Raw genomic sequence first — 18,619 nt, 5'->3', positions numbered from 1 at the left:
TTCTCCTTGTCCCAGGCAATGCTTCCCAAGGCAGAGGGCTGGCCAGAGAAGGAAACCTGTGGAGTGGTCTGGGGGATGGGTCATGGGCAAACGGGGGCGGTAGCAATTCTCAGCTGCCAGGGAGAGCAGGGCAGGAGTTCAGAGCAGCAGCGAAAGCAGGCTGGTGTGTCTTTAAACCTCCGTTGGCTGCTTAGTCACAGCCCCCTTGCTTTGGGTGTGTCTTTGAGCGCTCCCTCCCTCTTAGGTCACTCTTTCAAAGCCTGGAATAAAAACGGCAGCCAACTTCTGAGGCGGCCTCATTGCCCAGCGGCCCCCAGCCTGTGACAGGTTCCATCCATTTTCCTTGCCCCCTGCTCCCCGCGACCCTCTTTAAGAGACGACTAGATCCCTCGGTTCCATCCCGCACACCATGGACAAGTGTTGGTGGCACGCAGCTTGGGGACTCTGCCTCTTGCAGCTGAGCCTGGCACAGCAGCAAATCGGTGAGTGGCTCCTAGCCTGGGCAACCAGGATGCGAACGCAGAGTGTCCCGGGACTCCAGCAGGATGTCCCTGGGTTGAATAGCCCGGGTAGGGAATACAGTAAAGTGAGCTCAGCAAAGCAAAGCTCGGGTTGCGGTTACGCTGTTGGACAGTTTGTTATTGGGAAGTGCCGCTTTGGTGAAAGGAAAAAGAGAAAGGGAGAAGAAAGTTGGCTGGGCAGGTTGCCCACCGCAGAATTTGGGCGAGGTCGCTGGCGCTTGTCGGAGCACATGGCGCAAAAGTAACTGTACTTTTGGATGCACGCAGCCGGTGTCCGGACTAACAGGCTCTGGTGCCCAGGGGCTCCCCCAAGCAGGGCTGGGCTTGCCGTGGGTGTCAGCGCAGAGGCAGGGACTGGGGCAGAGCTGGAGGGGAAACCTGTAGGGTAGTCCTCAAGGTGGCAGGGAGTGGCAAGCCAGAGGGTTGGCAATGATCTTTTCAAAAGGAACCCCTGGAAACTAAAGAGAGTGAGTTCCGGGCTTAGACAGGTTTTGTGTGTGTGTGTGTGTGGAGGGGGGCTTTTCCAGTCTGCTTTGGTCACCAACTGCTTTAACTTGTGGGAGCTTGAACCGGTTCTGTGTTGACGCTCTGAATGCCCAAGAGGTTCCAGCCTGGGCCAAGGAGGGCACATAAGAGAAGCAATGATTAGACCAGCTGTCCAGTACTTGCAGACCCTGGTTCTGCCAGTGCGGCAAAGTTAAAGGGCAACACAGTTCCTATTCGCTGACTGGCAGCTTCAGAGCAAGAGGGGACCTGTATCAGGGTAACACACAAGCATTAATGCAGAGACCATGATAAGCCATCTAAATGAGGTTGGTGGCTTTGGTGGTTGTGGAGGGGAGGAGTTAGGGTCAGGTATTCGATATGGCTCAATTCCAAACATTCCCTTCCTTTGTCTATATGTGAACAGATAATTCTACGAATGCTTTGTTTAACACCGGCACAGTTAATTTTTCTTTTAAGAAATGCCGGCTGGGTCATGAAGGCAGTTCAGCTCCTCTCAGCAAGAATTTATTAAAACTATTCGAGTGTGGGGGTGCTCAACCTGGGTATTTTGACATGCTAGGTGGAGACCATAAATTTTGAATTTTGATGCAGAAGTAATACAAGTAGTGTTAAGAATAGCTGCGGGACTCTATTGGTTCCCTTTACTACTGTGCCAAGCTCTATGTTAGATAGTTCACATTTCAAATATGCTATCACATTTTATCCTCATGGTGATTTGGTGAGAAGTGTTAATCTCTCTCTCTCTCTCTCTCTCTCTCTCTCTCTAACAGTAGGGAACAGAGGCTCAGAGAGGTGACTACTTCTGGTATTCACACAGCAAGGGGTGGAGTGGTGCATGTGTGAACTCGGGTTCATTAACTTCCAGAGCTTAGACTCTCAGGGGATATCTGAATGCATGTGCTGGACAAAGACAAAAAGGCATCAGGCAAAGAGTGGGTCTGGCCAGCAGAGGTTACAGCAGAGGCTTCCAAAGGGAACCAGAGCTCCAACGGAGCCCCTAGAAGGCAGAAACATTCAGGACCGGTTGGGGAAGGGCAGAGAGAGCCCTGGACCTGGCCGCTCGGAAAAGGAGAAAGGTTGGACACCCACACCTTTTTGCTGTGGCTGTATTTTCTTAGCCTATCTCCTGGCTGCTCTCAAAAGCCTACTCCCAGGTCCTTGGTCCCTCTGACCCCTGGGGAGTCAGGTCCTAGAGATCAGCAGGCTCCCTCCTGCCTTGGGGTTTTTGCCTTCCTGTTGTATACATTTTGTGGCACCAGGAGAAGCAGGGCCACCGAGGGCCATAGTAGTGACTGCCTAGGACTGACTTTCATGCCTTTGTGAAATTGTTGGAAAGGAACTGAGACTAGAAAATGAGATCTGACCTAGAGGATGTGGGTCTGGGTAGGCAGAGGGAAGGAAAAAGGGCAGGGCGGAGAAAAGAGGCACCATCGTCGCCACCCCCCCCAAATTCTAGGAGTGACTGGTTTTGGAAGATGGGGAAGCTTTGAGACTGGGCAAAGTTTTGTGGGGCAGGGGTGCAGTGAGAGGAGAAACTGCCCAGAGTTGTTTCAGAAATCAAAAAGTAGAAGCGTGTCCCCAGATAAACCAAGCAGCCCCAGGCACCCTGTGCGGTGGGGTCTCTGGTTAGAAGGCAGAGGGAAGGAGTCTCCATAGGCACATGTGTCCTTTCCTCCACACCCAGAGAACATTGCTAGGAAATTTCCCTTCCATTGTTGGGAAAGAGGAGTGCATTTGAGCATCTTGGGGCTGACCCAGAGCCTTCTGGATCCCGCTTTCCGTTGGCAGTTAGAGCCCTGGCGGAGTCTTCCCATGTGAAGAAGTACGGAAGTGAGCTTCATCCCCACTGAAGTTAGACTTGGTTCATTCATTCAGTTATTCCCCTGCCCTCACAGGACACCCACTTCCTTCCAACGCAGGGATGAGCTGTCGGAGACTCAGGCAGCTGAGGGGAAAAGTTTCTATTTCTGCCAACTTCCCCCTACACAGGAGGGGACACTGGACCACATGAAATTCTTGGTCTATGACAGAACTCCTTAAATTCATTCCAGAAAAATTTCCTGATTCACTGACCAAGACTCAGAAATGGGAACTTCAAAGATCATTTAGGGGGAAAAAGCCCTTCTTTTTCCCAAGAGGAAGCAGACTATGGGAGATAGGGATTGGTGATTTCCCCACCCACTCTGTTAGGGCATAAGGACAACCCTAAAACTCTCCAATCTCTGGAGAACTGTGGGGGTCCCACCATCTCCCCTGAACAGCTGAGGGGAAGGGCGTGGCCAAAGGGGGTGTGGCATGATAATGTTTTAGCACCTTCAGTACAGCCTCCCTTCACACTCACCACAGTTTTGTATTTTATGGCCCAATATACCCAGTTTGAGTTTAAGAATAATGAACACTAATTTCCCTAAGGGAAATTGATGCTCAAGAGGGATCCATCTTGTTTTAGGGCTTCTAATGCTTCCAGAACATCACTGAAAAGTTAGGAGTACCCCATTTTAAAATCCTGGCAAGTTACTATTGCCACTCAACATCTGGAGTTCTTAAGAAGTCCCACCCACTGCTCAGATTCAGGTGGAGTTTAGTGGTAGGTTTTCTTACCTAGCCTTGCAGTAGTCATACACATTAGTGCTTTCCTAACACCATTGTCTTGATAAAGAAATAGAGACTCAGAACTAATGGGACTCACCCAAGAACATAGGGGTAGAGTTGGAGTACCCCATCATCTAACATCACCCCCTCACCACCTTTGGAGGATTCTGGAAATAATGTGTTGTCTTTCACTGTTCCAGTCCCCTGTAGTCAGCAAAGTGATCATGAATGGCTTCTCTTGCCACCCTCTAGCAGACGGTAGGCTCTTGACTGCTCTGCCTCGCCCTCCTCTGTCCCTGTCTCCGGGCTCAGCCACAGCTGTCAGGCACACCAACCTTGTTATTTATTGCTGGAATAAGTCAGTTCCTTTATCGGAGTCCGGTTGCCCCTTTAGACATGCTCTCATTTGTAGGTTTGGCAAAAAGGGAGAGGTTGCTCCTTGCCCAAGAGACAAGTCAGGGCAACACCCTTTGCCTGCAAATTAAGAAAAGCCCACAGACACTCGCTCTCATGTTTCCCTCACAGGCATTTCGGAAGCAATGACCCATAGAGAGCCGCTTTTATGGACTCTTTGGATGGGTATACAGGCACCATTTGAGGGGAAGTCTTGAAATCCTAGGCAGTGGGTGGACATGGCTTTCTAGAGAAGTCACGGATCTTGAATCAAAATCCACTGAGAACCTCCAGGGGACATGTGGCCACTCAAGTCAGTAGACTCTGCCCCACTAATAAACAGGCAGTGGGGGAGGAGAGATGGTTTCCCCACGAGTCTGTCCTGGGGCTGGGGACAAGGTATGAGGTTTCACCAGTACCTCCATTTTAGCAACCCCACCCAGAGCGTGAGAGGGAAATCATCTTGTGAAAGAGCGAGCTGGAGCAGGTGGCAGCTACTTCCTGGCCCCGTGGAGTTTTCAAAGGGGATCTTCTCTACTTCAGAGAGAAATTCTTGGGGTTTGCACAACAAGAAGCTGATGACTCAATTTTTTTTGTACCTTTGCTTAAATGAGGACACACAAGCATTTTTTTTTTTTTAAAAGAAGGTCCTTAAAATTGAGCCCACTTTTCACTCTCTTAGCGGGTAGAAATTTCTCTCCAAAAAGTACTCCTGGGGCTAGTGTGAAACTCAGTGACAGAGTATTTGTCTAGCGGGCATAAAGTCCCGATCTTGATCTTCAGAACTAAAAACAAAAACAATAACAAACCGAACAAACAAACAAAACCCATACTAGCTCCAAACTAGTCAGCAAGGGTTTGGGGAGCCAGGGCCGTTAGGCAGGAATGGGAAGACTGCCTTTGCCATTGGCCTTCTGCAGCTCCATACACTGCCCTGGTATCAGGGATTATATCTCAACCATTTTTGAGTCCCAAGACCTCAGTGCTGGCCCACAAAGAGGACCAGAAATGTTGAACTGAAATAAGGTCTCAAATAGTGAAGAGTTCTCATGTATAGAGGCTGCCTGGCACCCTGGAAGTGTCAGTGTGTTTATGTGTACATACCAGTGTGCTGACGGCTTTGCTATTGACCTGTGCAGGGTGAGGAGAAGGCTTGGCTGGCCAACTGCTTACAGTAGGACTCCTATGTCCTCTTCCCAAGCAGAGAGTCTGCCCGTCTGTGGTTTTGGTGGCTGCTGGCCCTGGGGCCAGTAGTGTAAGGAGCAGGTTAGGGAATGGCTGATTGAGAAGCGAGCTGGGTGCTGACACCAAACCCACACGTAAACCTCAAAATGAAACACTGCCCAGTAATGGCTGGCTTTGTGAGTTGCTGGTCTGAGACTTGAGTCCTTGGGAAAGAGGCCCACACAACCTCTGACCCACACTTGCTTCTGGCAGGTGGCAGCAGGAGGGAGAGAGGCAGGAACACCTCCCAGAAGATTCTGGTATCTTCTACGACCTGCTATCCAAACTGACACTACTATACCCCCAAAATGGCTAATCTGCAGGAAGCCTGGCAGCTAACAGGACACCCCGCCAGCATCCTTTGCATGGAGCTTGCCCAGTATGAAGTTGCTCACAGCTAGGGCAGGTCCTACCTTCCCTGGGATCACTTTCCCTGAAATGTTCAGAGACAAACATGGGGATGAGGGGATGATAGTGTGGGGGCCAGACTCACAGAGCCAGAAACTCCATGTGGTTGGGGTGCACCAGCTGCCTGGGTGTGCCCTCCTGGGGGCAAGTGTCCCTCCTTTCTGCAAGTGTGGGCAGACAGATTCTAAGTGGGTGGGGATGGCTTGAGTCACCCAGGAGGAGATTTGCAAAACTCAGGTCTCAAGAATCTTCCTCAAGTCTTCAGCTTTTGAAAGTAAAGGTTAATTGCAAAACCCCAGGGAGGAGGCATCAGTCATCGGAGCAGTGATTTTTGAGCATCTGTACCTTTGACAACGGCTGGAAGTTCATGTGTGTTGAGAGCCCCTGCCCCTGCTGGTTGTAGGTTTACCAATGTTAATGATTGTAATAAGCAGAACTGAAGTCCTCTTTGTTTTCTGTACACTAACTTGTTTAAATTATACACCAATATCACAAGAATAGTTCTTTTATTATCCCCTTTCACACGAGGTTACTTGGCACAGAATTTAAGGAAGTGGGCTAAGGCCACATGGTTGTAAAGTGTTGGGGGCGGAGATTCAAACCCAGGTCCTGTGAGTGCAGATGCCCACGGAGTCCAGAAGAGAGTGTCAGGTGCCCTGGGTCTGGAGTTACAGCCAACAGTGAGGCCGCATAGGATGCTTGGAACTGAACTCTGGTCCTCTAAAAGAGCAGAAGGTGCTCTTACCCTCTGAGCTATCTCTCTAGCCCCTTGGCTTTCATTTTAATACATGACATCAGAAAGAGGACTGGGCTTGCCAAAAACGGGAGGGAAAAGATAACCTGATGAAAACTTTTCCCCATTCATCCTCAGAGTGGCTCACTTATTCTGATACCTGAAGGGGAGTCTAGTCCCTTTCTGGTGGTGAGGTGCTGGCGAGGTGTAGACTCGGTGAGGTAAATTAATGGATGGTGAGAGAGGATTGGTTAATAGTCTCTTCGTTACTTCTTCCTTGGGCGAAGGTGGACTTTGCTGACTGATATTTTTCCATAATCTAAGACTGTGGATATGGATATAGAAAACCGAAGTGAGGACCAAATGAGTAGAAACAGCACACTTAATTCTTTGCTTAAGGGACTCTGCACCCAAGGTGGGGAGGAAGGTCACTGAGGAAAGAGTCTGCCAGGAATTAGGTTGTACACATTTAGGGCTCGGAGTAGTTAGCTCATAGGAGCCCTCCTTCCCAGCTCTGTGGTAAACCAAGTGACCTGGGATCAGTTTGGTGAAGCAGGTGACCATCGCTCAGGGAATAAGATCCTTTGCCCTGGGGCCCTCCGGCGGAGAAACAAGTCACCCAGGATGAGAAGTCACTTAGGGCACAAGTGACTTAGTCTGTAGGAAGGGCTGTAGGCCTCTGGCCCCATGACGGGAACTCATTCAGGATTCCCCATCTGTTTTAATGTCCTGTATCTCTTTACTTTCAATCAAGCAGGTCTGCAGTACCTCTCAAAAGCACCTACCCCAAGCCACGACCTAGGTGGCACTGTTCCTTACTTCATTTTTAAAAAGGATAATAGTGATACCTTTTTGCAAGTGTTCACTTCCCTAACTAATACACAAGGAAGAAGAGTGGGTACATGCAGCTGGCGCTTGCCCTTGGCCTTGACAGTCATTTCACTATAATCCTGAGCCCATCTCTGTAGGTTCCAAAAGAAAAAAACATAGTATGTCAGGCACAGATGTTTGCACCCTGTCAGGAAAGCTAAGGCCAACAGAGATGAGTTCCAACTTGAAACCTAGAGAGGACTATTTGCATCATTGTCATTTGTGTAGCTACCAGAGAGTCGTGGGGTCTCTCCACCAGCCAAGGGAGGGCATGGACTCAGGGCAGTCCAAAGAGTACAGGTCATGCACGCATGAATGAGGTTGGAGAGGAAATCTGCCAACGGTTTGTCTTTGCACTGGATCTCTGTGATGGGGCTACTCCTTCTCATGACTCCCGAGAAGTCAGGCTCCTCCATTTAGCCACTCCTAAGTGTGCTCGCTTCCTCTGCTGTCCGCTAGTTGAACCTCCTGATCATTCATTAAAAATCCACTTAGGATGATGGTTCAGTCAGTAGAACGTTTACCTGGAAAACACAAGGCTCTAAGCCTAGTCCTCAGCTTTCTCGTGAAAAGCCAGGAGTGGCAGTGCACACTTACAGTCCCCAATGCCGGGAAGACAAGATCTCTGGGGGTCTCGGGTGGTCAACCAAGTCTATTCGACAACTCCAGGCCAGTGGGAGAGCCTCTCTCCAAAAAGCAGGGTGCAGCACTTCTAAGAAACGACATAAGGCTGTCTTCCTGTTTCCATGTGCACATGCACTGAAAACACAGAAACATGCACATACATTACGTGGTTGTGCAATATGCATAAAATAATAAGACTTAATTTAAAAAGAAGCAAAAGGAATGCTCTTTAACTGTAGCTGTGTATCTTCAAAGCTCCTGACGGAAAACTCATGCCTCATGAACGTGTCTGCAGATACTGCAGCTCCCCGCTATGACATATTTCCCCAACTACAGTAAGCTCTCATTAAATATTTAGACAGTTAACTCAATAAAATTCCTGGAGTTAATCTGGAAGAAATCACCATCAATAACTATTTGAGATCCTTTTGGTAAGTTCTGGTTATCTTATTTTCAACTTTGCCTTTTCTTTTCGGCCCATAGGACCCCCACCCCCACCATCCTACCCAAACCCCACACCTCCCAGGGTGTCTTGCAGCAAATCTCAAACTCCTTGAAGTTTCTTTTCTGGGCAGCCTCTTCATCTTAAGTGGACTTTTCTTAAGGTTTAATGTGTTGGGCAAGGCCAGGAGGATAAAAAACCCATTAGGTTTTGTCTAGTAGAGTAGGCCTCTTGGTTTCCTTTAGGTCTGGCTACATCTGTGACTAGGTCCTTACCTTACAATCTGACCTTGTATATAGTGAACCCCCAGCACTGAAACCCTGTTCTCAGCAACACTCTGAGTAGAGATGTTGGCTTTTTGGTCCCTGTGTTAAAAAATGTGTGGTGGGGTAGAGAGAATGAGTGCTGTTTCTTCCCACTGATGGGTTCCAGATCAAGGAGCTTCTCTGTGTAACCAGATATTTGTTGCTGGAGTTTGTCTTGGGAGGAGGTGGTGGTGTTGGAGACTTCATGGCTGAGAAACAAGAGAGATTTGAGATTTTGGTTCTCTCTCTCTCTCTCTCTCTCTCTCTCTCTCTCTCTCTCCCAAGTTGAGCTCAGGCAGTTGTGCCTAGAATAAGATCCACGACATACAGAAGTGCCCCCAGTACAGAAATGAGTCTTCTCTTTTGTTCCGGGGACTTCTTCACTCATCAATGCTTCCCCCACACTCTCCTCACTCTTGCCATGTGTGAAAGGAGAGACATGACTCTAGGGGACCTCCACAGTCCATTCCAGAACTCCCGCTCTGTAAGGTCATCACTCTGAGTTCACTGATACCCACGCTTCATAAAACTCGAGGGAAACAAAAACACTACTATAATACTAAGCTCGTACAGTCCTGAAAAGTGGTGCCCAATGTAGATTAAATGTCAGAAGTGAATTATTAATCCATGCCAGAAAAAAGCACAATGACCCAGCTGCACTTCATAAACACCAGCAGGCAACAGTAACTCCTAGGGACAAGGTGCTTCCCTCCTTGTGCGCCACCAAATTCTCCCTCCTCTTGGAAGTGGGCAGGTGCAGTGGTCCAGGACAGAGAAGTTAGCAGTGCCTCCAAGGCTCACGGCTTCCACTGAAGAAAACCAGCCCTGGGACCATGGGCAGGATGGAAACACTCCTTGCTTCAAGTGATGATTCAGACAATATTGTCCCAAAGGGCCTGGAAATCCAACTTCTGAAGAGAAGAAACAACTATGTCCTTTGCTCTCCGAGCTTCGTGAGCATTCTGGGTTTCTCAGCCTCCCTCGAGGAGCCTTTGCAGCACGTCACTGCAAAATGATCCATGAACTCAGTAAAACACGCACTCTAATACACGCACATATTGGCGGAAACGGTGGCTCAGAGGTTAAGAGCAGTGGCTGCTCTTCCAGAGGACCCAGGTTCTTTTCTCAGTACCACATGCTAGCTCACAACTGTCAGTAAATAGTTCTAGCTCCAAGGGCTCTGAGGGTACCAAGCTCAGGTATGGTACATAGACATACATTCAGGCAAATCACCCATACACATAAAGTGAAATGATGATAATAATATATATGCACACCTTAAACATATTATACACGTATATAAAATACAAACTTAAGTAAGGCACTGTACAACGCAGTTCACTGTTTCTACCAAGAGATTCCTAGATCTTTGTTAATTTTTTCTTCTTATCAATCCAGAGAAATTATTGCTCAGTGGGGGAAAAAAAAGAAATCACAAATACTGTGTTATGGCAGAGGTTTTCAAAGTGGCTCAGAGGTTGAATACCCAGTCTGCTTCCAGCCCTCTACCGGTCACTGAAGATTTTCAGTCTGGCTGCCGCTTTCTGCTTGTCCCCAGCTCATACCCATCTGGAACGCACCAACCACTGGTTGAAATGAAATCCCAGATAAATTCATGCCTCATGTCACATTCATGCCCTTAGCTGTTGACCATGGCTCTCCCGTCTGTACTTCCAACCAGTCACACAGACTTTGTGTTACTCTAGGAGAAGTGGGAACCCACGTGTAGACAGCAGACAGCCCTTCGCCTCGGTAACAGAACGACTGTGGGCATGGTCCTTCCTTTATCATTGTTTCTGTTTCCTCGGGTATAAAAAACCGAGGTGACAAACCACACTTCATTCTAGTGAGCTGTGCAATTGACAACTGGAAAGAAGGGTGGCATCAGTCACAGGTTGGTTTCTGTTCGTGTGACGTTTATTATTGATCATAGAGGCTGCCTGGGGTTCTGTGTTTAAAAGCATAAATCTGTACACAAAGAATGCTGTGATCTGTTAGTGATGTCTGCAGTGGACAGGGAGGATTGGCTCCCCCTTGTCACATCAGTGTCACTATGCTAGAGCACCAGGCTTCTCTAGTTTATGTTTGTGAAAGTTGTGTATGATCTCCTGCGTGTTTCACCCGTCTTGAGCCTACATAAGGAGCCATACTGGTGATCCCGCCCCCTTCCAGAACAGTATAAAAATAGTCTTTTACCCCAGAGGACAGGTTCAGTGACTTGTGCCTTCTCTTTTGATTCATGCTCATTCTGTTTTCCCATCACCCCATGTCAAGCTAGATGCTTGGAGCCAGGAATCTCCTGTTTGAACCAAGGCCAGACTTCCTGGCAAAGGGCCCTTCCTTCACATCACCTCCATCTGCAAACTGAGAAGACAAAAAAAGCGATGCCTCACCCATGAGGGTGATAGGAGAAATAACTGGCTAATGGGAGGAGAGCCTTTGAAGATGAAAGGGTTGTACGTGATGTTAATTACAACTTTTATCAGCCCCGGAGCCTCTGCATTCTCAGCTGCCACTGGGCACTCCTCTGTGTGTCCTGAATGTAAAAGCAGCGGCAGCATTCCAGACTGCCCCAGCGCATGGCATCCAAGTCATGAAAGCTGAATTCTAGGCTCGGCCTAGCCAACCCTCTCTGGCCACTCAAATTTCCCACTACTCATCCCCAAGGGAAAAAATAGACTCACTACCTGGGCAGGTAAGATAAGATAGAACCGAGGTATCAACAAAAGGCTCCGTGGAGAGTCTATTAGAAATAGCCCCTAGGTAAGATTAGGACGCCCTGCTCTAATTCCCAACCTGTGAAAGCCTAATTGTGTGACCTTGGGCTATGGGCTTTATCTGTCCAATACTGTGTGAACCACCTAGGATAATAATTCCTCTGCCTCCCCTTGACCTCTGCACCTTCCCTTGCTGCTGTGAAAGTAGGTTTGTTTTTGGTGTTTTTCCTCCCTGGTCAGGCTGAAGCACGTGAATACAACTACAGGGTGCTATTATTACCTGGGCTAACTTTCGCCTTTATCTCTGTCTCCTGTTGCTGGTTGACCCCAGCCGTTGAAACCATATTCTTCGGAATGCTCACCAATCTTCTCAGAGCTTGCACTTCTTCTTATCTAAGAGGGCTCCGTATTGGCTCAGGCTTCCTAGTTCTGCCGTTTCCCGAGGCATGAGAATGAATCTCGGCTGGCAGAGGACTGTGGTGTGAGGCTCGATGCTTTTGGTGGGGTAACTCAATCACAGCACTGGAGACAGGCGAGAGAGGTGTTGTCTGATTTTCTAGTACTGAGAGTCAACTTGAAAGGTGCAAGCTGAACCGGGTCCCCACAGAAGCACCAAAATATGGCTTAGAAGATGGAGAAATGCAGAAAGAGAAGGAAGACGCTAACAGAGAAGTTACTGTGGCCTAGACACCGCAAGCCAAAGACGCTACCATCTTAGAAGGAAGTGCTGGGAAGTATATAGGCCCCTTGTCTTTAATATCTAAAGAAAGGAAACCTCAAGGATTCAAGTGACTTTCACAAGGTCACACAATCAGCTAGTTTAAACCCAGGCCTTCCGACTCCTAGGCAAATCTTTGTCCATTTCTCCTCTTTGAAATAATAGAAGAGTTTATTAAACACTGTATGACTGCTCTCATACAGAATACCTGGACTATAAACAGGGAGGAAGCCAAAGGAACAGTACATTAGTGGCATGATAGGGAATGGTGTAGGTGGCTATACTCTTTGGGGACTATTGCTGTGTTAGAGCTGTTCACTTTCTTGCTTCTCTTATTTGGTGTGTTTTGGATCTTTTCTCACTTATGGGGCAACTGAAACAAAAGACCCAGAGCAACCTTGCCTGACCTTTGGGATTCTGAGAAAAGTCGATGGTCATATGTTCCATGGGTTGTGTCAACAAGATGTGTGAAACTATAGTATCTGCTAGACAGTGAGGATGTGACTTGAGATGCAAAGCACAGTCTCGTCAGTACTTCCTGAAAGCAACTGTGTCTGAGAGACAGACACTAAACAAAGATGAGCCCTTATTTAATTACATGTGTCCTGTGTTATGGAAGAGACACCCACAATCTAGTGAAGGCATATACAAAGGGGATCCCATCTGTTCCGAGCCTCTTGAGCCCATAAGTGACCAGCATTAATTGTGTTTGCAGAATTAACTGTGTTTGCAGCATTCCTTGTTTTTTTGGGGTCCCTTTTTGTTGAATTTCTCAGAACCCCACTAGCTCTGTGTGAAAAACATGATCTGATTAGTGTGCTCAAAGTTCCCTGTAGTGATATGAGCTAAACCAAGCCTCCTTTGGCGTCCTCCCTTTTGGGTTGTATAAAAGTTCTCCAGATACATATGCTTCTTGGTAATCATATCTGTATATGCAATACACATATCTCTGCAATAGCCCATGGCAGAAGGGAATCAGGGGAATCTAAGAAGTGACTTGAACTTTTAGAAGCATGTGTCAGAGTGGCAAAGGAAGGCAAATTCTGAAGAAACAGAAGGTTAAAAAAAAAAACTTACCAAATGTTATAGGCATCACCTGCTCCAAATGGCCTATTGTCGGCCACCGTATCCAATCCAAGAAAGAAAAGCAAGGAGCAGCTGCCCCATCGTGATGACAGCATTCTCCTTATCCTCTCTTTCTCAGATGAATCTCCTTTGGCAGGTGAGACAGGGATGTGTCACCACTATCACAACCCACCAGAAGCTACACCCCATCAAGGCAGCAAAGCACATGCTTGTTATCCACCGCCTGTATCTGGATCCATACTTGTCAGGCATCCAGGCAGGCATCTCTGTGAATAACTCCCCCCACAGTAAGAAACATGGGAGCAGGTGACCTCAGGAGCACGGTGATATTGCCAAGACTCATGGCACTCTTTTCCTAACTGTGCACCGCTATTCTTGTTGTCTTCTGACAGCCGTTGGTCTTCCTCATGCTGCCCAAATGACACCCACAGCTCCAAGCATAAAAACTATGCCAGTGTTCATCAGCAGAAGGGATGCTTTAGTCACAAACACCTCTCTTTTAAAATGGAGAAATACCTTTCCCAGAGGGCTTTGGTGGACTCCTCTTTTCTTTCATTGGACCAATGGGATCACATGACGGGCAAGGAAACTCAGGCCACAGTGATTGACTTAAGCCCAATCATGATCCATCCATTAGAGATGGGAATCTGGTCCTTTCCCCTCCAGGACAAGTTCTAGATTTCTGTGCAGATTTGAATTCAGTTAGATCTATATTGCCATTGCAGCAATGTCTGCTGTGATGTGTCTTAGCAATGTCTGCTATGATGTGTAAGGCCCCAGAGAGTATCTACCAATCTGGTAGACATATGATTTGAGACTCAATATAAGATGAAGCCAGAGACACAAAGCTAACTTCTTATTTTGCTGAGCCACACCCTCCAGCTTTTTTTTTCTGAAAAGCTGCACCTCATAGTGAGGCTTTGTGGGAGATTCATCACAATTTGAGGTCTTTGTTTTTTCTCAATCCCAGTAGCTTCAAATGTATCCTTTCTTCTCTCCCATAAAAGGAGACACCATTGAGGAATAATATTAAACTTGTTATAACTGATAAGCAATAGCTCCTGGGCTCATCTTTTGCATCCTTGAGCACCTTATTACTAGAAACTTACGACTTGCAACCCATCTCTGCGCTGCTGGAGCTGCCCCCACAGGAGGACCACTTCTCTGCAGTGATCCATTAAAAGAGAATTACCCTGACCTTGGATGCGCATCTATTCCTGTAAGCTCAGAGATGATGACTCCCAAGGGAGATGGCAGGCTTCCCCATCCTATTACATTTTTCCACTGGAGTGTTTTAATGTGCGTGAAGTGTTTTCAGCTCCATTATCTTGTCCAGCATTCACATTAACTTCGTGGTTAGCATTATTATACTTTTTTTCCCTAACCATAGTAAAGTTTTAATGATTTTTCCTAAGTTCACTACAAGTCAAGGTCAGAGCTAATTGGTGTACTCTGAGGATTAGAATCCTAGATTATACCTCCAGAACTCGTGTCTGTGTCTCCATTCTGCATGATTTAGCTTTAGAGAGAGTCCTTCAGGATTTAAAATTTTTGTTGACTGTCTCATAAGTGCATATAATGATTTTGAGTCATTTTTATCCCCCCCGCCCCCCCCCCGTTCCCTCCTCTCATTCCTATTTTGTCTTCTGCTGAAGTCTATCTTCTTCCTACTGAGTCCCCTGTTGCTCTCAAGTCTGTTTTTGTATGTGACTTGCGAAATTTAGTTGTAGTTGCTCACATGAGCATGGTTGGGAGATTATTTACTGGGACAGCAGCAACTTGTGAGTGGCTACACCACAGAAGAAAGTAACTCCATCTTCCAGCAACCACGGACTGCTGATAGTTCCTTAGGGAGGGACAGGGCCGCGTTATCATCTGCTCTATCCGTGATGAAATGCTGGCAGGCCCAGTCTTGTGCAGCTAACCACAGACACATGAGCTAACGAGAGTTACAGTCACATGGTGTCCAGGGCATCATTTTGCAGCACATATCCCCATCCCCTCACCCCCAAGCTCTTACATTCTTTCTTTGTTGTGGTGAGTTTCCATTCCTTTTTGACCAAGTAAATAAAGTTCAAAGATTTATGACCCTATCCAAGGACGTTTAAAGATGGACATCGCAGATGTGATTGTTTTGTACAAAGGAAAGAGACCCGGTTTTGCTCTATCTAGTGATGAAGGAAAAGGGTTCTCTTGAGCCAGCATGACTTATGCTTTATTTTGAGGTGAATTTCCTGACTGTGCACCTTGCAGCTTGGTTAATTAGTTCCCAGTGCATCCTTTTGTTCCCAGCTGAGACTACGTTCAGTAGGAGCTGGCAGAGCCAAGGCTTGCAGCTAGAACGAGCTCTTGGATCCCACCACACCTTGTGTTTCTCTCATGACTCATTGAGCTTGGGGTTGACTTGTCCAAGGTCTGGCTTCTCCACTGGGCCATAGTTTCTGCTGGGATTGTGACGGCGTGTGACCTCTTTATTTGTCCTGACCCCAGTAACACAGCTCCCAGCATACAGAATCACTAGAAGAATCCCTGTTGAGTGAATGAGATTTTGAATTCCCTTCTCTGAACGCTTGTGATTTACTTTAGTCTTAGAGAGGTTTGGGTGAGATTATGGTTAGACATGGTGAGTTTAGGCTAAGTTTGAAGTTCAGTTTTTGAAAAATTCATTTCTCTCTCTATGATCTCTCTTGCTATGAGTCTACCACCATATCTGTCAGTCATATAATTAATAGCATCTTTTAAAACTGTTTCCACATTCTCTCTCTCTCTCTCTCTCTCTCTCTCTCTCTCTCTCACACACACACACACACACACACACACACACAAGCGATTAAGAGAAGGAAGCTCATCAACCAGGCTGGCTTTCCCCTCCAACCTTCTTTTATCTGGCTTTGTGTCACCCCAGTTCCCTCAGTCCTTGCGTGAGTGGGATCATTCAAAAGATTCTCTTCCGGGGTTTCCTGCAAGCGTGCCACAGGGGAATCTGCATGTGGGCAGCATCTGACCACTTAAGACAGATGTGAAAGATAGAGAAAAAGCATTCCTCTTCTAGAAACAGGGCAGTTGGCTGAGGTTTGCAGAAGCAAGCTGTGGATACTTCGAAGCCCTCTTGGTGGAGCGGAAAAGAAGTCCCCAAAGGTTCTCTTCAGGTCTGCGTTTGGAGCAGTTAGTTTTTTCTCCTTTCAAACAAGCACCATTAGGTAATCCCCAGGCTTCCTTCAGCTGTTGTCTCATGGTATGGGAAAAGTGCCCTATTAAGTGTGTGAGCTTCCTGTTTCTGCTTTTGGAGTGCTACAGTCATCAGCCACTTCTGGATTCTGCATTGTTTGCATTGTTGAAAACTTTGGAAAACTCATCTGGTTTCTCCAAACAAGTTTCCCAGCCCCTCTGGAAGACATCAGAAACAGGCCCTGGCTTCATTCCGGTGGCCACGGAGCAATGTCTCTTAAAGCCAGACGTTTTATCTTTTTCTAAAGTCTGGAACAGAAAATGTTTACTCCAGACCACATAGTTAAGTCTGAACTGCCAGGCTCATCCGTTGTCATGCATACTCAGGAAGCAATGTGGGTCCTGGCATCACGGCTGGATTCGAGTTCTGCTACCGCCTTCAGCGGTGCCCTTACCTTCTCTGCCCCGTTTTTCTCATCTCTGAAACAGAATTTTAACTCCAGTGGCTTAAGGACTGATGTGATGCTGTGCATGAAGCCCTTGATAGAATTCCTGGCATGGAACAAGCATTCAACAGCAATAATTATGATCATTGTTATGATCCTAAGGATTCTAGGCTTCTCTCTACTCCATTCAGCCCCGACTGTGCTCCTGGCACATTTGAGGAACACTTCCAACTGCCCTCGGAAAAATTTTCATTCCCTTTCTGAGCATAACGTTAGCCAACGATTTCTCGTTTCGTTTGGTGAGGTCAGAACCTCAGAGTGCTGACACCCGCAAGGGCTTACTGGAACACTCTCTGAGCAAACGCAGCAGGCAAGCTGTGAGGTTCCAGGAACCTTAGCTGTAGCTGGTAAAAGCAAAGTGGGAAGCACTCTTTGGGTCCTGTCTTTACTTGCAAAATTATAGTCAATCGCACAGGCTGCCTGTCTCAGCAGGAGCATCCGTTCCTGCCTCTTGTTCTTCCAGTTGCTGGGAGGGCTGGAGGAGTGGCATTTGAGCAAATGTGTGCGTGCGTGCATGCGTGCGTGTGTGTGTGCATGGTGTGAGCATGCATGTCGAGGCCAGAAGTTGATGCCTTTGTCTTCCTGCTTTGAGATAAGGTCTCTTAGGAAAGCTGGATCTCACCGATTTGATGAGCGAGCTGACCAGTGAGTTTCAGAGATTTCCCCAATCCCTCCCCCAACACTGGGGTTGCAGGCACAGGCCTCCCTCATCACTTACTAGTTAGAATCTTTGAAGTCTGACCTCAGTTTCTCTCAGTTGCTTGTGTGGCAACCACTTTACCTGCTGAGCCGTCTCCTGCCGTCCCTAGAAAGGCCTCTTTGCAATGCTGTTCTGTGTCTCACAGCACACAGGAGCCTGTAGGGGGTAGCTTAACATGATAGCTTCCTCCTGCTGGAGTTTCTCCCGGCCCACACCCTTCCCACAAGTCCCAGCTTGGGGGCCAGTTTCTGAGTGCGTAGAGTAAATGCCTATCTGCCTGTTGTTGGGATGTTCAATTCTTTAACCTCCAAAAATACCTGTAATTGCCTCTAACTGCTTAGTTCTGCTCTCCTCCAAAAGCCACTCCTAGACACACCCCAAAAATGAGCAAGGCTTTTACACCTTTTAATGGGAGTGTTTGTGTTTGAGTCAGCTTCCCATCTTCCTTTTAGCTCATGAAAGTTTGGCTCGTTTCTTTTAGACTGTTGTTTAGAATGAAACAACAGATTATCAAAGCAGAGATGACTTTCCATTGTATAAAGAGATAAGAGACTCAGAGTTTAGCTTTCTTTTGTGTCTGGGGGGTCAAGGCCAGGTGCCTACAGCTTTCTCTTCCCGGTGGAAGAGGACTTTACCGAGTAGGTACTATGGTCTACTCCTTTGCTGGCAATTTGCATGTGTCTATTCATTGTCTTACACCATCTATTTTTTCCTGAGTAAATATATATTAAATAAACGAGTAACAAAATTTCATTAGCGTCAAAGGAGTCTGGGAAATGAAGGCTCGTGGATAGGAGTTGTTTGTTCTAGAGGTCTCAGACCCTATGGGCCTCAGCTTGCATTGAATTTTCAGTTGCCTTCCCCATCTAACACTATTTCACCAGCGCCCACTCCACTTTGTGGGGTTAATTCTGTTCTTCTGCTCTCAGGGCTCTAAGGCATAGAAAAGCCAAGGTCTCCTTGTCTGCAAAGAATTTAGAATGAAAAACATCATTTCCCTGGATCTTTGAGTAAAGAGTCCCAACTGCAACAACTCAGAAGGATTGCTAAGGAAGAAAGGGGATAACGGGAGTTTCCTCCCTTTTTCTCGGGGACAGTAAGGCCT

General features: G+C 47.3%; 1 protein-coding gene across 5 annotated transcripts in view; it reads left to right on the top strand.

Annotated features, from left to right (window-relative positions):
* Window positions 1-244: 244 nt before the first annotated feature.
* The window catches only part of Cd44 (CD44 molecule (Indian blood group)), an 81,333-nt gene continuing 62,958 nt past the window's right edge, over window positions 245-18,619 (top strand). For all 5 annotated transcript variants that reach the window (XM_041678850.1, XM_041678849.1, XM_041678847.1 and 2 more), the window contains exon 1: window positions 245-482. In XM_041678850.1, coding sequence (XP_041534784.1) covers window positions 410-482 — 73 coding nt within the window. In that variant the 5' untranslated portion in view covers window positions 245-409. The remainder of the gene's footprint in view (window positions 483-18,619) is intronic.

The sequence above is a fragment of the Microtus oregoni genome, unplaced genomic scaffold, assembly GCF_018167655.1.
Source record: "Microtus oregoni isolate MIOR12 unplaced genomic scaffold, Mior012 000031F_ref0000149, whole genome shotgun sequence".
Taxonomy (NCBI): domain Eukaryota; kingdom Metazoa; phylum Chordata; class Mammalia; order Rodentia; family Cricetidae; genus Microtus; species Microtus oregoni.
Note: the sequence above shows the minus strand (reverse complement) of the source record. Positions and strands in the feature narration are given on the sequence as shown.